This window comes from Epinephelus fuscoguttatus, linkage group LG1 (genome assembly GCF_011397635.1).
Source record: "Epinephelus fuscoguttatus linkage group LG1, E.fuscoguttatus.final_Chr_v1".
NCBI lineage: Eukaryota > Metazoa > Chordata > Actinopteri > Perciformes > Serranidae > Epinephelus > Epinephelus fuscoguttatus.
The window spans coordinates 26,377,430-26,403,597 of record NC_064752.1 but is presented as its reverse complement, the minus strand read 5'-3'; the positions used below and the strand labels follow the sequence as shown (position 1 = coordinate 26,403,597).

Sequence of the window (26,168 nt, the reverse complement as noted above, 5' to 3'; positions counted from 1 at the left end):
AAACAGTTGAAAGCTCCTGAACAGCTACACATTGACCCTTGTGATCAGACTGTTTTGGTCCTCTGCTGTTTCCAAGATAAGCATAAACTCTCAAGCATAAAATTTCATTTTAATTATTAAGTCATAGCTGAGTATTTGTGCTGTATAGAGCATTAAAGAGCACCCTCTAGTGGCTGTTTTACATACAGCACATAAAAAGAGAAATGAGCAGTATAATTTGCACTGAGTGTAATTCAACACAACTTCGTCGTCAACTTTACAAGAAATGCTTCTGAGCATTTGCGAATATTTAACATCCACCACATTATTTTCCATTTCTGTTAATGTATATTTATGCTCCAAATGTCTGCAAAACAATGATGCCTATAAGGGGAAAACAACATTAAATCACGTGGTGCAAGGTAAAAACAGAGCACAGGTTTGTTTGTTTTGGTTTTGCTCCTGAGATTATCCCCACTATCTTCAGCAGATTAACCTTGTTTAGGCACTTAACTCAGTCAGCCTTTGGAGCCCTGCTCTCCTTTCCCTCAGACACTCCACCACCCCCCCCCACCCCCCCCGTGACCAACAATAACCTTTTACCCAGAGAGCTCCTATAGGACCAGAGCAGGGGCAGAGCAGAGCTGTATGATTGGTGCAGACTCGGGGACCTGGTGATGTGGCACACAGGGCTGGAGCTGTATTGGCTGTGGTGAGAGTCGGAGGGAGGAGACTCTGACAATGAATGTGCTGAGAACACATGTTTACAATGATGGGGGAGAGAGGGAGGAAGAATGGAGCTGCACTGGACCACTGAACACTGTGAGTTTCTGAATGAAGTATCCAGACTCAAGACATACTATATAACTTTTTAAAAAGGGATGTGAGAGGAGTTTTTCATTTGAGTGTGTTTGCCTCTGGTGCTTGTGCTGAGCTTGTTTGTGTAGTTGTTTGATGGTTTGAATGAGTTGGACTGGAGTGGTGTGTGGCTTTGCGTCAGGTGATCATGTCTGCTCTCAAAGATGTCTACCTGTTTTTGCAGGTGCAGTGGTGTTGCAAGCTTAGGGAGTGTTTTCTGACAAGTGTGTCTGTCGCCTGAGCTAAAACCTGAATGTTTTCATTCCAGCAGGATTCCTCTTGTCCGCTCTGTCCTCATATGTAGGTCTGAGCCTTTGTAAACACACCTGAGCCTCACTATTTTTAAAGCGTGTACTTCAACGTGAATACATTCTCTTGCAGGTGGTGCCTCTTTTGGACCGACCGACAGTCAAGGAAGCTAACGACTGAAGGACACACTGGCCTGCTGTGTCACTGCAGAAACATGCACAGATATTAAATGACTCATCGGAAAAGCTGATTTTGTGCAACTTTCCTGTTCTGTAGAACACACTCTCCCTGTTCCCTTACAAACTGAGTCAAAGGGTAACAAATCATCACAAGCACTAAGAGGACAAACACTTCCCAGGGATGACTAGTGCTCAGCTACTTAAGCCTTCACCAGAAGAGTCTGTGTTTGGTGTCCAGCCTCCCCACAGGATGGCACCGGCTGTTCCCCGCAGCGTCCTCGGCCCCTCACCTCCCCCTCCAGCTGTCTGGCCTCCTCTGGACTTCGCCATGGGCGCTCTCGCCTGCTGCGCGGCCTGTGTGTTCACCAACCCCCTGGAGGTTGTAAAAACCCGTCTGCAGCTTCAGGGAGAGCTGTGTGCACGGGGGTCCTACCAGAGACACTACAGAGGAGTTCTGCAGGCGCTCTGGGTGGTGGGGCGCACAGATGGGCTCCGGGGCCTGCAGAAGGGGCTCTCAGTCGGGCTGATGTACCAGGCGGTGATGAACGGTGTGAGGCTGGGGTCCTACTCCTACTGTGAAGCTCTGGGCATCACCTCGTTCCACGGGGGGAGTCTCCTGTCAGGGGCAGGGGCCGGGGCGCTGGGTGCCTTCATTGCCTCTCCTGCCTACCTGGTACGTTTACTAAAGTTTCTCTTTTTCACCCTGAAACACAGCGGTTCCCTGTGCTTTTAGCTTGTGACCCCTCATGAGTTGTGAGCAGTTCATTTGAAGACTCATTTTTGTCCTCTCAGACTTCAATCTGAAGAGTTTGTGGAGAGAGAAGAGGTAAAACTACACAGTATTTGGCAAGAACCTTTCAATTATTGGAGAAACATTAGGGTTTTTGTCAATTTCCTACATTGGTTATGGTCTTGCAGCTCCTTTGATCCTGACCTCTTTAGGTCACTACAGGTCAGCACTATAAGTTTATTTAGGTTCATTTATACTGTGGCAGTCACTATACAAAACAAAAACGTATGTCCAGAGTATTACAGTCACGTCTTTGTGTCCACCATGATGTCATTTTATGGTATCTGTGTATGTGTGAGCCAAACAGGTGAAAACAAAACCTAACAGGAAATTGAAACCCTGTGTACTGTTGAGAGAGGCTCACCTGATTAGGTTACACTCAAGACAGCATGTTAAAGAAAACCTAACAAGTTAATTAACAGCCCAACAACTGACATGAGCTAAAAGAAGACGAGAGCTTGTGTGGAAAGACAAAATGAGTAATCGTCCTCTGTTGCAAGCATCGGATATATTATGCAAAAAGTTTTCAGCGTAACGTTCTTTTTATGCAAACACATCTTACTGTTTGAATAACGCCAACACACTGGTTTTTAATCATCTATGACGAGACATCACACCATGTTTGCTTCTGGCTGGTATCCACAGCAACGTCATACACATGTCAGCTTTGATAACAGATAAGCAACAGGCTTGTTAGATTATATTATTAATGAACAAGTACAAAGCTTGTGCAACATCATAGAGCCAGAGGTGTTCATTTTGTTTATTCATATCAGTCAGCATTGGATGAGCTTAATGTACCTCTCCCATATGTACACTGAAACCAGTTTTGGTTGCTGTAAATATGGCAAATACACACTTTATTTGTGTATTAAAATCACCTTAGAAGGGGATTGTTTGCAGACCAGTATGAGCAGGAGGGAACATTACAGCAACCAAAAACTGTTTCAATGAACAGATGGACATGTGAGTATTGTTTGGAGATAGAAAAATGTCAACCTGTCCTTTAATAATGACTTTTATGATCCTCTAAAGGAAAATAAAAATGAATTACTAAAGGGAGTTTAAATGGGAACAGATGATAATATAAATAATATAATTTAATTTAAGCACACATTTAGAACTGGGTAGAGCATGTTCTAAGAGTTACATTTTCAAGGCATCTTCAATGTCACCATCTTTTACAAATTCCAAAAACATTTCCCAAATATCAATAAACCCAGAAGCCCTATTTCTCACTATATAGGTGAGTTTTTCAAGACCCCAAATCACTGTTAAATCCGTCAACCAACAGCCAAGAGAGGGGGCAAACATACTTCAAAGATCATTTTATCTTTCCTAGGCAGAATAAAACTGTTTGGAAACATACCTAACAAGAGCCTAGGACTGGGTCTATGTGGGTGAATAAACAGAATTGGAAAACTTAAATTCAGATGTGACATTACAAACATGACACTGCAAACCCTCCGGCGTCTGAAAAGCAGCATAGTAATTCATCACAAATGGAGACAGAAGAGTGAACCGGCTCAGTTTCAAAGGGGTCTCAAATGTCCTACATCTATTTTCATCCAACACGAGGTCTCGTGAGGCAAAGTGACATTACAAGGGTGTGTAATATGCCTAATTTAAAGACATTTAGAATACATGATAAAACAGTATGATCTTACACTGACTCAACCAAAGTCAGTCTTGATATATCTTGTTTTATTATCCACCTGAAGGAGCAGCCGCCACCCAGCCTGTCCACATCCAGGTCTCACTCAGCTTTTCATTTGTCAGAGTACATCCAGATTCAATGTGCATCTATAAAACCAGATGAGACTCATCATGTTATGACATCCACACCCTTGTCAAATGTCACTGGCTCTTGATTTATAGCACAACTTACTAATCTCCTCTGCATGACCCTTTTAATGCCACAGCAGTCGTGTTGTTGTTTGTCTGCTTCGGCTGCCAGTCAATACATTTAAAAGCATCTGACCTTGATCACCGCCATGGAAAGACAATATTGTTTCAGGACACGTTTGTTTATATCTAGGTCACTAAATATACCCTGCACTTTGCTTTAACCTATCCACTGCTGCTAAAAATACCCAGTATCTTGTGGCTCCTTGGTGCTGGCAGTGAGTGAGGGAAGGAGGACTCAAGGTTGTTGTATTGACACTCTGTATGAGATCGAGTAGAGAGGCCTCTTCATGGTGCAAAGGAATCATTGAAGAATTTGCTAAAACAAGTTTGTGATGTGACTCATGCCAGGACAACATCAGCAGAGTTACTGTACCTGTCACTGTTATGTAACTCACCCTGGCATCCGGCGCAGACATTATCCGACTTAGTGACAAGTCTGGTTTTGTCTGTACTTAGACTCAGTTTTGGCACAGTGTCCGCTGCAGTCTGAATGTGCATTAAACTATGTGTGCTGCGTTTTCTTCATAGGTGAAAACCCACCTGCAGGCTCAGACTGTGAAGACCATTGCAGTGGGCCACCAGCACAACCATCTGGTAAGACCGAGATGTTGAAAGCAACACACATGAATCCATTTGAAGTTGTTTTATCTAGAATTATGTCATAGTAATATGCATTCAGATGCTTTACATAAAGGGACAGTTTACCCCCACATCAAAAATACATATTTTCTTTTTACCTGTGGTGCTGTTTATCAGTCTAGATTGATTTGGTATTGGAGATATCAGCCATAGAGATGTCTTCCTTCCCTCCAGTATAATGGAACTAGATGACACTCAGCTTGAGGTGCACAAAGTGCCAGAAACATACATTTGAAAAACTCAACAGCAATGTCTCTTTCCAGAAATCATGACCAGGTTACTCAAGATAATCCACAGACTTTATTGTGAGCAGTTTCATATGGGAACTGTTTTCTTTCTACCAAACTACACCCACCAACCGTATCAAAAGCGTGCATCTACTGCTAGCTCACCTAGCACCGCTGAGCTAGCTAATGTTACAGCTCAGCCAAGGAGGACACCATCAATGTTTTACATCTTGCACTGTCACAAGTATGAGTATCTTACCATGTGTAGATGCACACTTCCTTCTGCGTGAGGATATGGTTGGCACGTGTAGAAAGAAATTGTTCCGACATAACTGCTCACAACAAGGTCTGTGGATTATCTTGAGTAGCGGGGTCATAATTTCTGTAAAGAGACATTGCTGTTGACTTCATTAAATGTACTTTTTTTTAGTTTTGAGCACCACAAGCTGGGTGCCATCTAGTTCCATTATAGTGGAGAGAAGACAGACTTCTTTTCAGCCAATATCTCCAACACTCAGCAACTCGCACCAAAATAATCTAAACTGATAAATAAATAAACTGATAAACTACGGTAAAAACAGCAATACCACAGAGTGAACATGCGCAGATGTTTTTTAGTTATGCTCCCTAATTAGACCTCTCAGGACTGAATGGGTGTGTATGAACTGTGCTGGTTTGAGCACTACCTCACCCTTCTGTTGGTTTTGATAAACCTGTTAGTGCAGGACATCTAACCCTGATATCATTCTCATCTGTCAGGTAAACAGATTTGAATAAAACGAATAATATTTCCCTCTGAAATGTTGTGAAGTACAAGTATAAATATTCATAACATGGAGTCACTTATGTACAGTGTTGAGGTATTGAGTTAATGTACTTCGTTAACATTGCAACACTAAAAGATACTATATTTTGGAGTAAACTTTGTACTTATGCCATGTAATGTTAATGTATAAATTCTGTAATATAACTTGTGAATAACGCCACGAATATACATTTAAAGACAGGACATTAAACGCCTGTTATAAGCAGGCTACTTTGAGCTGGTATGACTCAAAGTTATATCAGAAACACACTTCTATCACTGCATGATAGAAGAACATACACAGTGTCATTTGTGCTATTATCTGCTTCTCCCATAACACCATTGTCTTTGTTTCCTGCCATTTCAGGGAGCGTCTGATGCCTTTGTTACCATCTATAGAAGAGACGGTTTAATTGGTCTCTGGAGGGGTGTGAACGGGGCCGTGCCTCGAGTCATGGTGGGATCAGCTGCTCAGCTGGCAACCTTCACCTCCGCCAAGGACTGGGTGTCACATACCCAGGTAGACGTGATAAACAGCTGACATATTTACACGACATGTCACTGAACAGTTGCCGTCATGCCATCAGCCAAAAAAACCTCAGTCCATAATCAGTTTCTTTCTGTGCTTGCAGTGGTTTAGTCCAGACAGCTGGCTCACGGCTCTGTTGGCCGCCATGATCAGTGGAGTCGCTGTGGCGATCACCATGACGCCGTTTGATGTCATTAGCACACGGCTCTACAACCAGCCGGTGGATGAATTACGAAGGGTGAGTGACCTGATGTGATAAAATTTGTTCTTGCTCTCAAGAATCACACAAAAGCAAAGGTGGAACCAAGTCATTGTTTTGTAAGTCACAAGTGAGTCTCAAGTCTTTGCACATAAGTCCCAAATCAAGTCCCAAGTCATAAACTTTGAGTTTCGAATCCTAAAGTCGAAATACGCTCTTTATCAAATGTAATGCTACTTTAACAACAGAGAATAGAATAGAGTAGAAGTCTTTATTGTCATTGTGGCAGAGCAAACAACGAAATTGGAGATGCAACTCCGCTTGGTGCATGGAAAAGTAACACCAAACTAGAGAGCCAAAAGCCGCTGCACCCGTGCACGCCGCCATTTTGAACTCAAGTCTAGCTGAAGTCACGAGTCATTGGTGTTGAAGTCCAAGTCAGGTTGAGTCTAAAGTCATCATATTTGTGACTTAAGTCTTACACAAGTCCACGCCTCAAAGACAAAAGACTGTTGCAAGATGTATTCTAGATAAATGCATACTAAGACAGACGCTCTGGAGACTCACTGTTGTCCTTATCTGTCTTACAGGGCCGTCTATACCATGGATTTTCAGATTGTATGCTGAAGGTGTGCCAAGCTGAGGGCCTGCTGGGGTTGTATAAAGGCATGGGCCCTGTCTTCCTGCGCTTGGCCCCACACACAGTGCTCAGCATGCTGTTCTGGGATCTGTTGAGGCAGCAGGCAGCAAAGAAAACAAGCAAGGGAAGGAGCTAAAACTTCTTAAACGCCCGATTGACTGGACTCAGTTACAGCCATAGAAGTGGTCCACCAGTTAATGAAACCCTAACTTTAAAGCAAATGTTTGACATTTTGGTAAATGCACTTATTCGCTTTCTTGCAGAGAGTGAGATGAGAGGATTGATACCACTCTCATGCCTATACAATAGCTGGTTAGCTTAGCTTAGCATAAAGACTGGAAACAGGGGGAAATTGTTAGCCTGCCTCCGTCCAAACTCACCTACCAGCACCTATAAAACTAAATGTTTGACAATTCAGTGTCAGTGACTGATTCAATCTGTACCAAAACCAAAGTGTAAAAAAGTACATTTTCCATTTCACAGGAATTAACGTGCTGGACTGTTGACTTCCTGGAGTCTCTGCTGGTTGCCAGGCAACTGCTCAGAGCGAGGGAACAGTCTATACATAACCATTAAACAACAAACTGTCATTTTTAGACTGTTTGTTCAGATTGAAAAAGATAACATGTTCATTAGCGAGCTTTAGAGGTGCGGCTAAGGTGGATTTTGTTACCATTCAACAGAGGTGGGCTAACTGTTTCCCTCTGTTTCCTGTCTCCTCCAGTTTCCTTTATGCTAAGCTAAGCTATCCTGCTGCTGGCTTTTGTCTCATATTTACTGCACAGACATGAGAGTTGTATTATCTTCTTATCAAACTCTCCATCAGTGAATCAGCATATTTCCCAAAATGTCAAACTAGTCCTTTAAGAGAGACTCACTCTGGAGTAAAGAAGATGGATGATGGCGTTCAAGTACTTGATAAAGATGAACATCTAAAAAATGATTTTTAGACTTTCCCATCTAATTTCTCAGTTACATTAAATCACTGTTGAAATGTCAGGTTTTACCTTTAATACCTCAAATGATTAAATCACAGCCACTGTCTCGGTCTTTCATGTCGCCTCGCATTAAAGCTAAAATAAGAGGAGTTTGATGCACGGGGTTTGCAGGCATATTTTATTCTAGTGCCCATGAGACGAAGGACGAGTCTGGATAACTAAAACATAAAGTCTGTATTCCATATTTATAGCCCAGTGTGGCCGCAGTGATTTGTCACAGTTGAAATGTAATTCTAGTTGCCTTGTCTGTTGTATGTAAAGAAAACCATCTGATGGGAATGATTTTATTCGCTGACATATGAACCACTGGTACTTAAAGATGAGGATGCCGTTTGATCTGAGGATTTTATGTACACAAGTTTAACTTACGGGTACTTTGAGCCTTTTGAACAGAAGTTGATAAAAATAATAAAGTAATTTTTTGTATGATAAAGGTTTGTGAGAGTTTGTTTTTATCCCTCTTCCTCTCAAGTGCTGCATATTTGAAATACACAACACCCACGGTGCATTGTAAACAGGATGTGGTTTTATTTAGAGCTACTTTAAAGGTGTCTGATTGCTCTGAAGGTCTAATCTTATTTTTGAGAGGATTTTCAGCCTCTTTCATCATCAGAAAATGATTAGATCGACAGCCACGCTCCGATCACATTTGACCTTTGAACCTTAAACATGGAGCGCACTCAGTCCTGATCAGCAGGAGGAAATGAAGGCAACGTGACGGGTTGGCTCACAGAAATTCAGCATTAACTGACAGGTTCCTAGATTGAAGCAGCATGAGTGAGACATCGTAGCACTTTTTTGTGTGTGTGTGTGTGTGTGTCCGTGTTGAGTTATAAGGAAAACAGAAACATGTTTTTTCCCTTCTCCTGGATCCTGGGAACATCTTTTCATTCAAACCCAATAGACTGTTTTTTACAAGGTGAGTTGATCGAATATTTTTATTTTACGTGACAGAATTTCTGTGCATAGTTGTTTCTTTCCACACTTACTTTTTGGCTGTGACATTATTTGTGCTTCAAAGGTCTCGTGGGTGCATGTGGAGTATCAGTGCTGTGCAATTTGACGAGGGTTTACAACTTTCTTCAAACATGCAGGTGAGTTTATTCTATTAAAAGGAAAGAGGGGATTGTATATGTTTATGTGCAGGATATTTATGGTCTAATTTTCTGCTCCACACAGTGATTCTGAGACTGAGACTGAAACTGAAATTGAAAGCAAACAGGGGTCATCCTCACCTGGCAATGCTCTGAGAGGAAAGTGGAGATCAGCTCTCCAGTTCTGGTTCCTGACAGTCCTCCTGTCTCTGGTGGGCTCAAGGGTTTCCTCTCTGATAGTGCTGGAATTTTCTCTGAGAGCTGTTTCTGCCTGGACTTCAGCAGGACTGGTGAGTGGTGTTAAACAAATCAACAGAGCAGCTGATAACATGTTGATTTAGGCTTGTTTAATGTCTGTGTGTGGGTGTACTTTAAGTGTTTGCTCTGTGTTCAATATATTGATCTTTCTTAAACTGATGTGACGTGTTCTCATCCACGCTCCTGTACCTGTCTGAGCTCAGGATGCCAGTGACAGAGGCCTAGACCTGCTCCTGATCCAGTGCCAGTTTTCCCTGGGGTGCTGCCTCACCTGTACTCTTGACTTCCTCCATCAGGGGGCTCCACACAGCTCCATCAGCTTGTTTCTGGCAGCTGTTCTCAGCTGGGCACTAGCAAGTGTCAGCCACAGTCTGCTGAGCCATGTGGTCAGACTCTACCCACTACATAGTAGAGAGCGTTACTGTGGGAAGTGTATCAGCCTCCTGGCGTCCGGACACACCATACTGGCTTCGCTGCAAAGAGCGGTTATCTTGGCCTTTGCTCTTGCAACTGTGGCTTCCACCGCGACGGTTTATGACCACTTCCTGTCCCAGAAGGATGCTCTTAAGTTATGGACTCCATTGACACTCTGCTACACCATGTTGGTGTTCTACAACCAAGGTGATTGAGAATTCTGAAGAATGGAAAACATTTTAATTAGATTAGATGACCTCATTAAAGGAATACTTCACCCCCCATATGACCATTTGTATAGCTATTACTCACCCTGGGTTATGGTGAATTTGTGAGGAAATCTTTGTGTTTCTCGCATGCCAGCGAGGAACAAAGAATGCAAAAATGTAGACAAGTGTGATGAATTGAAGTCATAGTCAAAACTATATCAACACATCCGTTCACAAACTCTCGCAAAACTTGTGCAGTGTAATCCAAATTTATTTATTCAGTCCTATGCTCAGTACTTCCCAAACAAATGCTTTTTCACTAAAACCTTCATAGTTAAAACTGAACTAAAAGCGGAACTTTGTCTATGGTCTCAAACTCCATTGTTAAAAACATGATTTTACCTCAATGAACACAGGAGCTGCTTGTTGTTTGTGTTATTGAGTGACTTTGGTGTTTTAAAGGGTTAGTTCAGATTCAGCAAAGTCACACAATAAACAAACAAAGTAATGATCAAGGCAGTGTTAGATCAGCAGCTCCTGTTATCAGCGAGGTAAAATATCTGTTTTTGTCAGTGAAGTCTGGCTTTTACGAGAGCATAGATAAGTTCGGTTCCACGTTGGAAAGAGCTTTCTGTTTGGGAAGTACTGAGCATACGAGTGGATAAATTAGACTCAAATTATACTGCACAAGTTGTGTGAGAGTCTGTATGCAGATGTTTTAATAAAGCTTTGCTGTTGTTGAACGTGGACCCATCTAACTTCAATTCATCAAGACTTTTCTTGGTTTTTGGATTCTTCGTTCACTGGAGGCACGGAAGAAAAATGTTTTCTTAAAGAATTCAATAACACAGAATGAGTAATTGATATACAAATGATCATTTAGGGGAGTGAAGTATTTCTTAAACCCCCAGAGGGGAAATTAGTTGGGTCGAGCACAGTGACAAATAAAAAGAGACACAAGCAGACAACGGATGAAAGCCAAAATAGTGGTAATACTAACACACAATCTAGTAATAAAAAGCATGCCTTAAGTGATGTAGCCGAAAATAGGACTACTAAATCCGGCAATAAATATGAAATGAGACATAAAAAACAATATATATGAGACAAAACCTTACAAATGATGTCAAAAACACCATCCTTTCTTTAAAAAAGGTAGTATTGTGTGATTATACTGCTGTGGGCAGAAAAGACCGTTTAGCATCACTGTTTAACTTTGTTTTATTCATTTTGCACAGAGGATCAGCAGCGGCAGAATGGCACAGAGGCCTTGCTGCACACTGTAGTGCTGCGACTGGGAGCCTTACTGGTGCTCATGTTGACTGTGGGTGACTGGTCTGATGTCCTCCACGTCCTCATCACCTTCCTGGGTGAAGCAGTCTGCCTGCTGCCCTCTCAGGACCTGCTGAAAGCTGCATTAAAGGTCTGTGTGGATCACCTCTTCCACTCACAGTGATTTTGTTATTTTATGGTTCCCTTTTTTGCATTTAAGCTGTGATTTATACAACATGACCATATCTGTTTGCTTTACTATTTACTTGTTTATTTACTTTTACCTGTTACTTGTTGGTTATACTGAGGCAGGTGAAAATGACAGGTGACATTTCATTGCCATGCTTCGTTTATTTTTTAGGAAGAAGAAGAGACAAGCCTGAGAAAATATGAACAGAGCTCTGGTCCCAAAACGAGGAAACTCACAATGAGCATATCATCAGATGAGAGCTGATGGTGAACCCGAAATCTACCTCAAATACCAAAGACTACCTCCAATGTCAACATGTGCTACTACTTGTTAATAATAAAACAATAAAAGCATTATTATGGCTACATTTGATGGTACAGATTGTGTATTTACTGTTTTTGAGTCTTAAACAGAAGAAAAGAATGAGGAGCTGCTGGTTTCTCTCCCAGCTGACTGAAAGGTTCTGAGGTTCAGTAAATGTTATTGTTGCTGGCAATAACACCACCAAGCCCAAGTTATATAATAGAGTCATAGAGTGGAATAGAGATAAGCAATAAGCTGATGAAAGGTACACAGTGTAAACAGGTCAGACTTCCACCAGCAGAGGACGACGACATGTCAGAAAATGTCTTAATTATGGTAGAGGAGGAAAAGTATTTAATTACAAGTACTTGTTTCTGTGATTAAGAAGCTTTTTAATGCACTCTTTGCGCATTAATTCTACAGTAGCTGAAGCAGATCAGATCTACACAACAACCACACATCTTTGGAGAGGAATACTTTGAGAATCACTTCATTCATGAATAATACTTGAAAAGCATTGATGACAGTGACAATAAAAGACTAATTAAAGGGGCACTCCACCAATATTATACACGCAGATCAGTTCACTCGTCATGAGGAGTAGTCAGCCTGTGACAGTACTTATGAACAATGTACACTTATAAATTATACAATCCTTTGACTTTGGAGGAAGCTTTGTGAAGCTGTAATTGATGATGTCACTAAGGTTATCTAAGCTTGAGACTGAGACGCAATTTTCTTTTAACAGTCAGTCTGCACTACAAACTGGAGGTGCGGAGTTTAAAAAAATGTAAGAACATGTAGGAGACTGCGGGGTCCGATGAAAGACACTATTCAGTTGCACTGTGGGAAATGTAGGATCTCACTTTTTTGGCGCTAGACCCTTACGAGGGGCTTAAAGTCAGAATATCTCAGCTGCTGTCTCTCACACTCCCTCAACTTTATTTGCTTACAATTAAGCAAACTGATTAACAGTCTAATGCAGTGGCTCCCAACTGGTCTAGCCACCAGTTTGCTGTCTCTGTCAAGTAGCTGTCCATTAGTCACTCACTCTACAGAGGAAAACAGCACTAAAAGCTCTGTATTAGAAATTCACTGGATTTCAAAATACAGATTGTTTTTTTTATAAACTTCACACTTCCCTGAGTCACTTGTGGTCCATTCAAAATTGACCCATGACCCACTTTTGGTCCACGACCCACCAGTTGGGAAACACTGGTCTGACGTTCCTCCTACTTGCAGCCCAGTCCCCAGAATAAAATGTTGTCACTGTTCATTTCTGCAAGACATTTGCCTTTGTACTTTTCATACGTATGATATAGATCAGATTACATAAACTGAATTTCTCATCAGGAGGAGGAGCAGATGGTGGATGGCAACCGATGTTCAAGACAAACAAACAGGAGTGTTTTTTAACAGCAGCTCAGGACACGTTCAGTGGTGTTTGTAAGCTAATGACATCAGTGGGTGTTTTCTAAAGACAGTTCTCGACATGTTAAGCCATGTTTGTAGTGACAAAAGTGAATGTTTTCAGTCCAAACATGTGTGTTTCACCCTAACCCCAGGCCCAAACCTTCACTAATTCATCTGCCATAATTGCAGAGCCTATTCAGGGTCCCAGATGACATTAGGCAGGAGGTGGCTACACCTGGGGCAGGTCACACAAATACTCACCTACCAATTTACCTAACCTGCATGTCTTTGGACTGTGGGAGGAAGCTGAAGAACCCAGAGAAAACCCACACTGATACTAGGAGAACATGCAAACTTTGCACATAAGGGCCCAAACTGGCCGGTGGATTCAAACCCAGAATCCTCTTGCTGTGGGGAGACAGTGCTAACTGCTGCAGCACCATACCACAAAACAAAATTAAAGAGGCATCATATCCACTATATATGAAACGTACAAATGTAGCATATGGTTTGAAAAAAAGCCAATATTTATTGTGGTGATTGTGTTGCTACTTGAGTATTTGGGTGAGTTGACCGGATTTCTCCCTGAAAAGTTGTTTGTCTGCTGCTGCAGATGTTTGCAGTCAGGAAATCAACATCAACTGTATTTGTAAACATGCAATTGTCACTGTTTTCCCTATCTTGTGTGTTTCTTCCTGTTCCTTTCCCTTCAGTTCCCTTCATTCTCTTTCCCATTGTTGTCCCGCTCACCCGAGTCACTAAAAACTGAGGATTAAAGTTAGGTATTATATTGTGATGTTGGTGAGTAAATTAAAAAGTCATGCTGTAGAAGCAGTGAGGAGGTTCAGAGGGTTTAATGAGGATTTTGGCTGTTGGGGAGGCGGAGCGTGAAGGTCTGGGGATTGTGTCATCAGTAGGCATGCTCCCTCCTGCAACCGTGACATCACTGCAGCATTCCTTTCCACAGAGCTGGAACAACAGAGACCCCCATCACTCTCCTCATCTCCGTCTCCTGTTAACCCTCTCACACACATTCATGCCTCTCACTCTTCTCCCACACTGACCCACATGGATCAGTTTTGTTCAACACTTAAGTTTCTTACTCCATCCTTTCTTTTGACTCTGTAGAGGGGAGTAGACCTCACAAGGTTTGGCTCCGGAAACTAACCACAATATTTGCTGATCAGCAGACCTGATATTGCTTCGATTCACTCTGCTGGAGAGCAGCAAACACAACAAAGCAGCTTTTTCATAGCTCACACAGACATCACTCACTGTTCTCCCCCTTCTCCCTAATACACCAATATCTCCTCTTGCACAATGCCCTGATTCATTGCACTGTAATGCTGCGGCTCCTTTACGGCTGCTTTCAACCACAAAGGCTCCATCAGGCAGGAGAGCCTGATGAAGACCACCACACATTATCGGACGTCGATGAGGCACAAATGGAGGCAATGCCATGTGACACTGATAGTGAGTCAAGGCTAAAGTGATATAATGTAGTGGGGGGAAGGGAAGAAGGAAAGAGGGAGAAGAAAAAAAGAGGCAGACTCAATGAGGGAGGTAGGGAAAATAAAGCTGACAGAACAATAAGGCAGAGCTGCACAGGAGAGAGAGAAAGAGGACAGTCTGAGATAGAGAGTTGCTGGAAAAGGCAGGTAGAGTCACATCCTGCTGGCAGGCAGAAAGATAAAGGAGTGGGAGGTGGCTGTGTGTGTCTATTTAAGGGCAAAAACCTTGTGAAATACTTTATGATACTGTATATTGCATTTGTAAAAAGCCTGACTGTGTGCTTTTGGTTAGATTGCCCAACTCTTGCATGACTTTTCATTGTGTGTCTACGTGCAAGCATGCCAGTGTGTTTATGTCGGCCAAGCTCTCATAGTAGATGAATGTGTCATGTTTTTTACTGCACTTTGCCCGAGATTAACTGTTCACCTTTTACGGTTGGGAGGGAGGTGGTATTGTCATTCAGCCAGAGAAGGAGGAGGGGTCGGCGGACGAGAGAGTCGGGGAGGGAGGTTCAGAAGGAAAAGGAGTGGCCTTCTGCTGATAGTCGCCCTCTCTGCCGGAGTAAAGTCTTCTCTCAGTGGCAGCTTACAGGAGGGAAAACAAACCAGAAGTTTTGAGATACAGAGCAGGGAAGCAGAAAGAAGAAAAGACACAGCTGTCCTCAAAACCGCATTCTCTCCCAGGTATGTAATGGCAGCTCACAGCCAGAGTGAGTGGGTTTAAAGGAAACAGATGATTTAGATTTGAGCTTTCTGCCTCTGAAACCATTCATTATGGGTTATGAGACTGAGAGTGTGTGAGTTTACCTCTGTGAAGTGAGAGTGAGCACTCCCACAAAGTTGACTGAGAGGGTGTGTACATGTAGATTCAATAGTGTTGAGATGCTTGAGATAACATGTCATGTTCACTGCTAAAGGGTTGATTAAAAAGATGTGTTGAGTCTTTCTGTAGGACCGTAAAACATTAACTATTGTAAGCTAGATGTTAGATGTAGATAGTAATTCTTCTGTCCTCCTGTTAGGCTGTATGTGGGTTTTGTACAGTCATGGCATCAGCAGCTCCACCAAAAAGGATGGTGTCCTCTGTCTTCATCACTCTGGCATCTCCTCACCGAGCCACTGTGACACCGCAGCAGCCCGTCCTCCAGGCTCACAGTGCCCCGGCTAGAGACAAGCAGCACACTGCTGTACGAGTCAGCCCCAGTGACAACATCCCCACCGTCAGACATAAGAAAGAGGACCACTCACAGTCTAAGCCCTCTGGCAGTGCGGACAGCACAGGCCGGACTCGTACAGGAGTCTCCGCCCGAGCTTCAGACCCTCAGAGTCCAAAACCTGACCCACCTGGAGCCAGCAGAGGAAAGCTGCAAGAAGAGGGCGTGCATGCTGAAGGTATTCATGTCAAGATTTATTTTTCATCTTGAATTAAGTGCAAACTAGACAAAACTTAGATTACCTGAGATGTATTCACCCACATGTAACTAATGCAGTAAGGGTCTGGCTGACCCGTATTATAGGTTTTGGTCCTGTTCTTCCATGGCTGGTAATACTAATTACAGCAACGATATGATACGTTTCTGCTCGTTTTGGGCTCCTCCCAAGATACAAATTAGATTTTATTGCTCTCCTGACCTTTACTGCAACACGTTTGATACTGTCTAAGGGGGAACTCCACCAATTTTACACATCAAAGTGTGTTTATAGGTCTGTGGGAGAACTACTGCTTACTGCTGCTAAATTGCCTTAGTTGATGTCACCTGAGGCAACATCGGGGATGAAGACAAAAATCCACTAAAAGCTCAGACAAACTTGACAAACTTGATTTCATTCTTAGTACATCTGATGGTCCATGTTGGCCTCCAGCAGTGAACGGGAGGGCTGGGAGGTGAGCTTACAGTCTACAGTCAACATTGGGTGAAAGTTAAACCAAACAATGCTGTTGGGTCTGGGGTGAATGTCCATCAAATATCCATACTGCTTGACTGCAGTGTTTTGGATTGGACTGGAGTTTAGAACAAGAAATTGGAGCATGTGCAGTCACAGTGCGCTTGCTATGCCTACAGTCTGCACGGTCACAAAAAACAGGTTGCACGCGGACATCTACATAAGGGTCTGTCTCGTGGACCTGGGTGGTTGAGAAAATTTACATCACACTGACCAAAGTAAACTATAAATGGGAACCTATAAATTGGCCTTTAGAAATAAGTGAGCTTACCAGACCTCTGCAGCCTGCTCTTCATCTCTGTTTGAGGCTAGCAACTCAAGGCAACATTAGCCTATACCAGGATAACACACCTGAGTGGTCACATTGAATTGTGGGTAATGTAGGCGCCAGGTTTTGACAAGGAAGAAGAAAGTGTGAGAAAAAAGTTGATATGTACGGTTCTGCTGCCTTAACTTGTATATATTTTGTATATATTTTTTAAACTGTCAGTTGTATGTTCGACAGTGTTATGTGAGTGAAATGCCAAACTGGTGTATGACTCTTTTAACTGCAAAAAGCTCCTAACCCTCCTCTCACACTCACTGGGTTCAGGATGTACATGGCAGCACTGGAAACAATTAAGTATTATCTCTGAGGAACAGCTGCTAAATTTGACCATATAAGGCTTCCTCTTTTGGGAACATGCTGAAAACTTGTCACTTTATTTTACAGTGGACATTCTCATTAAGATTCAAAATCTCTTTTAAAAGGGAGTCCTGACCAAGACTGTAGCATAAAGAATTTTACATAAAAGACCAAACAGACTAAAAACATAACAGCAAAAGGTTAAAACAAAGAGCATAAAAATTTTACACACAAGAAACAAGCAACAGAACAAACAGACAAGTTACAGCAGACAGTTGAATTTTGCAATCGGTGGTCAAATAGTCTGTTTCTAAAATCTTCCATGTTGATGATATTATGTAGTGAGTAAGGTGAGTCTGCAGCTGACATCAAGATGAGGAAGATAATGTGGAGAAAAACGCACGCATTAAACACATAACCTCACAAGCTTCTATTCCTCCACCTATTTTATTTTTCATTATTTTACTATTTTCATCTTATTCTTTTTTCTCTTTTTTTTTCAGTTGTTTTTCTACTTTATAGTTTTTTCATTATTAGAGGTGTCAGTATTTGTATGTGCATGTATGTATACGGAATATATTTTTGTATATTTTGTTGGGTTTCATATTAATCTCATCCTGAATTTCAGTGCTCACTGGAAACTCAAAGAGTTTTTCTTGCCCAACAGAGCTCTTCCCTCTTCCTCCTCCTCCTCCTCCTGCTGTTGCATTGCCTTCATCTCCTGGAACATCGCTCTCTGAAGAATCAGCTCTTCCACCACCTCCTCCTGCCCAGACGCCTCTCTCCCCTCTGACCCCAGGCCAGCAGCCAGTTTACAACACAGAGGTATGTAGACACGTCACATTTGCATTGCCCAATTTCTTATGTCTACGGCAGGCATGTACTCTTTTAAACACTCGATCCCAGTTTCCCTCAGTACATTTCGCTCGAAGCAGACAAGTCATTTTTCCCACAGTGGAGGATTACAGCTTTCCACAACTTTTACAGATGCAGTATTATGTTGTGCAGCTGTCGTAAAGAATTATCTGCAAAACACATTATGAAGGACAAAACATCTGTCTTGTAGATATGGCTGAATGATCAAAAACACTTTATGAACTGTGAACATTTTTCCCTCACAAACACAGCACTTTCCAAACTGTAGATATCTTTATAAGAAATGTTTAGTTCCCGTCATCAGAGCTTCATCTCTGTGTAGAAACAATGAAGGAAGGCTGAGTTACAGCAGGAGGTCTAATATAAAGACTTTCCTCTTTTCACAGCTACCTATGTGTGTCTACAGTATGTGCATATAGCAATTGAAATACATATCATGTTTTAAATCAAAATCAAGCATTTGCTAAACTGTGTGATTCACCTCATGAGGCAAAACTCATCAGCTGTCTCAGTTCAGCGTTTAGTTTTACATTAACAACGTGCTTTATGTTTAAGGTGGAAACAAGCACACCATCTAGTGGGTTGAAACAGGATGAACAATCCCATGGGATCCATAATAACGGCCAAGACACGAGCGGGGAGAGTCGAGGTAACATGATCTCTATTTACACATTCACAGCTCAGGTTTTACACTGTTCCGCTCTGACAGTACACGTATTATTATAACCCTCTGTGACATTTGATGTTTGTGTACAATGCAGAGGTGTGTGGCTTCTGTCGGAAACCCGTGGCTCTCTCTGAACCTGCAATAGAGGCTTTAAACAGGACGTACCATGATGGTTGTTTCCAGTGTAGGTCTTGTCACATTCCCCTGGCTGGTAAACAGTACTACAACAAGGCAGGAATCCCCCTCTGTGAGGACTGCTACCAGGTAGGTCAAAGTCAACACAGCCTCCATTGTAGGATGTTATTAAGCTGCAAATACATGCAAATCTTTCTACAGGACCATACCAAGCCCAGCTGCCAGAGCAAAATGATAGTATTATACATTTATGCAAACTACTGACATGTTACATTTGTACGTTTCATATGAATGACAGTTCAGATTACATGAGCTTCTCATCGGGGGAAAACAGGATGGTGAATGGTATGACAACTGGCATGTCAGCAGCAGACCACTGTTTGAGACTAACAAAAATGGATGTTTTTTTCCCCTCTTCTTTTTACAAGATTTTTCAAATAAAGCACATACATAAAACCAACCAACATAAACAACACCTAAACATGAAGACTGATAAGACAGAAGAGTATAGAAGAGAATATCTTCTTCCAAAAAAAAAAAAACACCTCAAAAGAACAAATGCTGTAGTATATTGCAACTAAGAATGAATAGGCTATTAAGTTTTAAAAAGAGAGATTGTACAGCAAAGTGGTATTGACATCAACAGATGGAGCAATCAGTTACTGCCCTCTGGGGATAAGCAAGACAGAGTTTCTGGAGGAAAAAGTGTAATGGTTCCCAAAGTTGCCAGAACTTGAGATCATAAGTCAATTTCTCCAGAGGAAGCACAGCTGATATCTATGATAACCACAACCGTGGGGACCTGTGAAGCAGATCATCCCAGCAAGAGGCACTTTTTAGCCAAGTATAAAAGAATTGTTAACAAAGATTTGACATCCTTAACAAAGAAACTGTCTGAAATATGATGTAACAAGTAGAAAGACAAGAGTTTGGTACATTTCCAGCCATGTTTATAGCAACCTAACTGGGTATTTTACGCCAAAACATGGTGATCTCCTAACCAAGTGTTTTTTTGTGCCTAACCACACATTAACTACAGCGCTGTCACAACATGAAATTAAAAATTGAAAAGTAAAGAAACATGAAGTTTCAACATATCCACTACAAATGAAAAGGCTTAGGGCTGCTTTGAAACTGCACCTACTTACAGCAACAAAAAAAAGTTTGTCTTGGGTGCGTCAGTATGATAGACAAATAAAAAAGGACAGCAGAGGAGATACTTGCACACCAGTGCAACTGGGCTGGACAGCCACAAAACGGTCCACAGGCTGAGATCAATGCAAGAAATAGTCAGTTTATTTAGGACCACGTGCACAAAAAGAAGGGTGCGCGAAGTGCAAAAAATACTAAAAAGGGAATAAAAACAGCAGCAAATGTTTCAGTCCTTGACTATCATCAGTGCTACTGACATGAGTGCTTCACAGAACAGATATAGACACAGACCTGGTCGGAATCTGTCTAGGTCTTTATTACTTTTTGTGCACGGATGTCCGAAATAAACTTACTCTTTTTTTGTATTGATCTCAAACTTACAAATGAAACATATAGTGGTTTGCAGAAACATGTAATGCCAACATTTAATCTAGCGGCTGGGTTGCCATAACAATGTTTTTGTATGCTCATTTACTTGAAATCACTTATGCTCCATTAATGCTGTTTTCCAAAGACATAATTGTGTTAATTTTTTAAATGTGGTTTTCTTATACCTTCAAGGTAGCCACTGGCTTCCCTTACAGCGTAAAAACAATCACCCTGCACAGACTTGGAATAAAAGGTGTATAGCAAATGTCATCACTGAACCAACTTTCAGGTCTGTGCAAGTTGATTTTCATTCTTTGCAGAAACTAATAGAGGACAATCAAGGCTGTAGCCATGAAGTCAACACTGGGGGGGACTGCAACTCATTTACTTCTACATTATTTATCATAAGCAAATGCAGCTATACAGTATGCCATATGACCACTGTCTACATAAGTTACACATGCAGTGCAACACAAATAATTGTCCATGAATACAAAGGAGTAGAAACACTGCTGGATCTCAGTAGTAGTGACATACAGGTGCTCTTTGGATAAAATGCAAGTCTTCTTCAAAAATGACCTAAGGGACCTTTGGGGTTTATGCAAAAATTAAAACGCCTTTATTTTACGTGGCAATATAGATTAAAAAGACCAATTGTCTGCTGTCGCTTACACACCTGTGTTGTGTTACACTAAATGAGTTAAGTGTAAGTAAGTTACTTAAACTTCACATGGGCTATCTGACAAATATAATGTAATACAAAGACATTAACAGTGATTGAATATGCCTGTAAGCCATGTTCTACTGGGGTACGGCAACACCACTTGGACAAACCACATGAAGAACTGCAGTAAACCATACTACTCCTAATTACTGCTTTGAAGCCAATGGCTGCTTGGAAAGTGGGAAAACCACGATTCAAAAATATAAACACATGTTGTGGAAAATGTCCAGCAATGACACACATGAAGTAGCCTATATGTGGTTTGTAGCACTAAATGAGTTAAACAGTAGAAAATGTTTGTATCGTCACCATTAATTCTGTGTCTTAGGCCAGTCTGGAGCTTTGCTGGGCGTGTGGGGAGGCCATCACAGATCATGTGATCCGAGCACTGGAGCGAGCGTACCACCTCACTTGTTTCACCTGTGCAACATGTAAACAGCAAATTGGAGAGATGCCTTTTGCTCAGGGAGAAGTTGGAGAGGTGTACTGCCTCCAGGACTATTACAGGTAGGAGATTTACAAATGATGGCAAGTATCGCAAGAAAAACACCCAAAGAGGTTTTGTGTGAAAGGCTCGAGATAATACGTCCACAAAATATTTTTAAAGATGCTGTGATACAATTCTTCACCTTGACTCTGTTTAAAAGTTGCCTTGCCTTGTCTAACATTTTCTTCGTTTTTAAATGTTGTCCATAAAGGAAGTATGCTCCGAATTGTCACGCCTGCAACCAGCTAATTATCCCAAAAGAGGATGGTACTGACAGCTATAATGTTAAATGCCTGGGACACTCCTACCATGAGAACTGCTACAGATGTGAGGTGAGCTATCTGCAAGCAAACAGTGTGTACTGTAAAAACACACTGACAAGTACGCAAACACACATTACTGATAAGTCTTTCTCATTATCTGCAGGTCTGCGTCATCCAGCTCTCTCCTGAACCAAATGACCACGGTTGCTATCCTTTGGATGGTAGGTTGCTTTGCAAATCCTGCCATCTGAACCTGGTCTCTGCCCAGCACTAACACCGGCCTCACAGCCCGGGATACACTGCAGCTGATGGAAAAGTGCCACGAGTCCAGGTTCAAAGTCGTGGGAGACTCTGCATGTGCATTTAAGACTCTGGAATACAAACACACACCCTTTTTTTCAGCAGAAAAATAATGAAATATGGCTTTTTTTAAAAAAAGATTTTTTTTACAATATATCATGCTCTCTGAGGATCCTCCTTTTCTTCTTTTATACTTGATCATTTTGCACTCCATAAACTACAAAATGCACCAAATATATTTATGCAGCAGCCTTTGCAAAAACATACGGCAAGCATTATTAAGAACTTTGTAAATCTCAGTCAGTGTACTGTTTCTCAACTGCATTACCACTTTATATAAAAAACTGTCTAGAAAAAACAAACTTTATATAAAAGTAACCTAATATATTTTATCTTGAGGCAGGCTCCAACATAACATTTGTTAAATTACACACACACACAATCAACAAGTATTGAGAAGTGGGAAAAAAGATGACAGTTTCACTCACAGTAGTGTAATTGATTTAAAAAACAGAACACAGACGTTAGAGCTTATATGAAATAAAGTGTAACAGAGCATAATGGAACATCCTAAAGCACCAAAATTTTGATTACATCCACTGTTTTTAAAGGTCCACTGTGTAGGATTTAGTGGCATCTAGTGGTGAGGTTGCAGAACTGAAACTCTTCTGGTGTGCCAGGCGTGTAAGGGAACTACTATGGCCAACGCAAAAACTGGAATGGCCTTATCTAGAGCCAGTGTTTGATTTGTCCGTTCTGGGCTACTGTAGAAACAACATGGTGGACTTTGTGGAAGAGGACCCACTCCACATGCAGATATAAACGGCTCATTCTAAGGAAACAAAAACACAACGTTTTGTATTTTCAGGTGATTATAAACTAATGAAAACATAGTTATAAATATGATAAATCATTTCTGCTAAAAGATGCCCCTAAATCCTACACACTGAACCTTTAACTCATAAAGATCTTCACTGGACTACAGGGCCTTATATTTGTCCTTTTTTTTTTTTTTTTGCCTCAACACTAGATCTATTCACATTGATTTGACGTTACAATCTTAAAATCTCATTCAGATCCCAGTCAAGTTATTGCATTATTTATATTGTGTATCTCAAAATGACATGTCTTTGTAATTATATTTCTTTGTATCAAAAACATTTTTTACAATATTTTCTGGAAAACATGTTTTTGGCATTTCTGTTTTATTAACCACACTTTTATTGTACTTGGTAAATATTGTCTTTTAAGTAAGATTTAACTTTTGGAAGTGATGAAAAGTTGAATTCATACAGAATAAAATACATCTCTGCTCTTTTCATACACCTGGTGTCTTTTTCTGGTATAGCCTCACGTGGGCTGGTATAAGCTGTAGCTTATGGAGATGATGTTGTCAAAGTCTAGGTATATGGCTGTGAAACATTACTGAGTCTGTTTGCTTATATTTTATTTGTCTTCTCACCTTGTGATTATATTAATATTTACCATTAACACAGACTTGTCACTTGAGGCCACAGCGGCTGTTGATCAGCAAATCTTAGTCTCACTTCAAGTGGTCCAAGAGGGACATGCTTTATTAAAGAAAATAAAAAGAAAAAAAAAAGCTCAACAGTCTGATTCTGGCAGTTCAAAAATTAATTGATTAAAGATATGAATCATTCAGTACTGCAATCAGTGCATGTCTGCAAAAAACATGCACTTATTTCCATTTTTACCTCTATAGTTTTCAATCAATTCCATCACTTATATTATTAATTTATAATCATTTTTTACCACTTCAGTTTTTTCAGTTATTTTTTGTTACTTGCACCCTTGATGTCACTTTCCTTAGACGATAAATGGCAATTTTGTGTTGTGAGTGATGAATGTAAGATGGGAGAAAACTGATGAAACATGGCTCTGTTTTAAAACTATCACAACTGTTTTAATCAAATCGATTTTAATTTAATCAAATCCCTTAATAATTCACCACTCTCTTTTTCATTTCACATCCATGTTTACCACTCTGTCTTTCAATTCACATGCATTTTCTTCACCTACATTTTTATCAGTTAATACTTGTTACTTCCACCCTTAATATCAAAAACTAAGTGGGTTAATTAAAGACACAGTGGGTTGATTAATCAGTTTTGATTTTCAAATCATCATTTATCAAGTTAAAATGACAAACATTTGCTAGATAACAGCTTCTTGAGTGTGACTTGCTTCTTTCTTCTAAGCCTATTACTGAATGTCTCTGGTTTTAACAATGGTAAAAAGATTGATATTTAGTCACAGCTCAAACACAAACTGCACAAACCAGGCTGTATATTATAAAACATCGGCTGGAATTGCTATTATCATGTAACAGTGAGTAACTGTGAGCACAGCCCTTGCTTCAAGGTTTAAACTAGGCTACTTTACATAAATTCAGTTTTCATATTCAAAATTCATCCCCAGGGGGAAATTGTGGTGTGTTACAGTTGCTCTGATGTAAAGCGTAGAGAATTATATAGGTATAAATAAAAAGAAATAAGAAGTATAAGTACAAAGTATGTTAAAATATAAAAAAATATGCGCAACATGCTACAATGTTAACACTAGTATGTAAAATATTTAAAAATAAAATATTTATTATGTAACTGAATATGTAAAGTGTGTAACAATATAAAATATGTGTCTTATGCTACAATACAATGTATAAAATTAGAATGTAAAGTTAGAAATATAAAAATTATTATTGTACCTTTAAGTCCCTATTGCACAGTTAATATATAAAACAAATAAATTATGGAAATTATGAAATTATAACTGCAATGGAATAATTAAACTTTTATCAAATAAGCAGTTACCTGACACTGACATGTTATGATAGGATCTCCTTGTTTGCCACTGGAATATCCAATAAGATTACCTTCAGTGTAGAGGTAGTTGATAAGGTGGGTGTACTGCTAGGCAGATACCCATAAGGATGTGGGCATACTCTCCTTTATATTCCAATGGCTTTTTGGCTGATAGGTATGTATACTGTAAATAGCCAGAAAAAAAGGAGGGTGCGGTAAGACGAGGAAAGATGCCCCTGAGCCTTAATTCCTTTCCTAACCAATATATGGCACTAAATCTACTCTCAACACATGTTACAGTGAATGGTGACATTTCATCTGAATTGCTGCATTTTTGAGATTTACTCCACCAGAACCATTTTAGGGTAAACTAATCATTTAGAAATGTAAGTTTTATTAACTGTACTATTATTTAGTACAGTGGTTCTCAAAGGGTGTGCTGTGATGCAAATCCAGGTGTACCGTGGGACTTTGTGATAACCACACATTATTATTGCAATATTCAACTGGGCCTATACAAGTTATAAATGAATTTTTAATTGACTGTATCAGTGTGTTGTGCACAGCCATTTCCTAATAAAGGGTTAGGGTTAGGGTTTTATTTAATTCAATTTAATTTAAAATAAAAACCTCACGGGGAACCTATCTGTCGTTGTTCACATGTGGGAATTATAAGTGTGTGACACATTATATTATCTTACATTATTTCCTGTTTAAATTGATGTGTTATTGGTGCTTTGATGAAATTTCAAAAAGTTTAAAATAAAGTCTTGAATCATTTTTCAATAAATATTTCATAAGTGATAGTAGATTGTCAATTATTTGATATTAATAAGTAAAAACAAACATTTATGTCGTGATAAGAGTGATTCCTACATAAATTCAATTTAATTTAAAAGAAATACATCGATCATGTTAAGTTAGAAATACATGAATACATGTTAAGTTAGACCTTTGGGGCAAGAAGCACCCCTTAGAAAATGGGTGGAAAACCCTAGGGGCATCCTGCCTCAAATTATCATTTAATTCTATGATCTATTATATAGTCATATGTGACTTTATATTGTTCATATCTACATAGTCTAATAGCAGTGGTACTGTTGTTTTAGCAGCTTGCTAATGTTATTAGCTAGCATTGTT

General features: G+C 40.5%; 3 protein-coding genes across 3 annotated transcripts; all 3 read left to right on the top strand.

Annotated features, from left to right (window-relative positions):
* Nucleotides 1-699: 699 nt before the first annotated feature.
* On the top strand, nt 700-8,433 carry slc25a34 (solute carrier family 25 member 34). Its single transcript, XM_049584370.1, has 6 exons — nt 700-801; nt 1,219-1,938; nt 4,492-4,557; nt 6,002-6,154; nt 6,267-6,401; nt 6,953-8,433. Exons 2-6 carry the CDS (start codon nt 1,447-1,449, stop codon nt 7,136-7,138), a joined length of 1,032 nt encoding a protein of 343 aa, XP_049440327.1. The 5' UTR covers nt 700-801; nt 1,219-1,446; the 3' UTR covers nt 7,139-8,433.
* Nucleotides 8,434-8,705: 272 nt separating this feature from the next.
* LOC125891235 (transmembrane protein 82-like) lies at nt 8,706-11,744 on the top strand. The gene is made up of 6 exons (XM_049580318.1): nt 8,706-8,919; nt 9,022-9,094; nt 9,180-9,384; nt 9,556-9,973; nt 11,214-11,398; nt 11,609-11,744. Exons 1-6 carry the CDS (start codon nt 8,850-8,852, stop codon nt 11,699-11,701), a joined length of 1,044 nt encoding a protein of 347 aa, XP_049436275.1. The 5' UTR covers nt 8,706-8,849; the 3' UTR covers nt 11,702-11,744.
* Nucleotides 11,745-15,191: 3,447 nt separating this feature from the next.
* fblim1 (filamin binding LIM protein 1) lies at nt 15,192-23,224 on the top strand. The gene is made up of 8 exons (XM_049578403.1): nt 15,192-15,348; nt 15,687-16,056; nt 17,901-18,058; nt 18,665-18,758; nt 18,871-19,040; nt 21,485-21,663; nt 21,855-21,975; nt 22,070-23,224. The coding sequence occupies exons 2-8, from the start codon at nt 15,711-15,713 to the stop codon at nt 22,178-22,180; spliced, it is 1,179 nt and encodes a 392-aa protein (XP_049434360.1). The 5' UTR covers nt 15,192-15,348; nt 15,687-15,710; the 3' UTR covers nt 22,181-23,224.
* The last annotated feature ends 2,944 nt before the right edge of the window (nt 23,225-26,168 follow it).

Excerpts from the sequence above, each read along its gene's own strand:
- slc25a34 (XM_049584370.1), top strand. The coding sequence starts at position 1,447 with ATGACTAGTGCTCAGCTACTTAAGCCTTCACCAGAAGAGTCTGTGTTT. Across the intron at positions 4,558-6,001 it reads GCCACCAGCACAACCATCTG|GGAGCGTCTGATGCCTTTGT; the intron begins GTAAGACCGAGA and ends CTGCCATTTCAG. Across the intron at positions 6,155-6,266 it reads ACTGGGTGTCACATACCCAG|TGGTTTAGTCCAGACAGCTG; the intron begins GTAGACGTGATA and ends CTGTGCTTGCAG.
- LOC125891235 (XM_049580318.1), top strand. The coding sequence starts at position 8,850 with ATGTTTTTTCCCTTCTCCTGGATCCTGGGAACATCTTTTCATTCAAAC. Across the intron at positions 8,920-9,021 it reads AATAGACTGTTTTTTACAAG|GTCTCGTGGGTGCATGTGGA; the intron begins GTGAGTTGATCG and ends TGTGCTTCAAAG. Across the intron at positions 11,399-11,608 it reads TGCTGAAAGCTGCATTAAAG|GAAGAAGAAGAGACAAGCCT; the intron begins GTCTGTGTGGAT and ends TTTATTTTTTAG.
- fblim1 (XM_049578403.1), top strand. The coding sequence starts at position 15,711 with ATGGCATCAGCAGCTCCACCAAAAAGGATGGTGTCCTCTGTCTTCATC. Across the intron at positions 18,059-18,664 it reads AGCCAGTTTACAACACAGAG|GTGGAAACAAGCACACCATC; the intron begins GTATGTAGACAC and ends TTTATGTTTAAG. Across the intron at positions 18,759-18,870 it reads CACGAGCGGGGAGAGTCGAG|AGGTGTGTGGCTTCTGTCGG; the intron begins GTAACATGATCT and ends TGTACAATGCAG.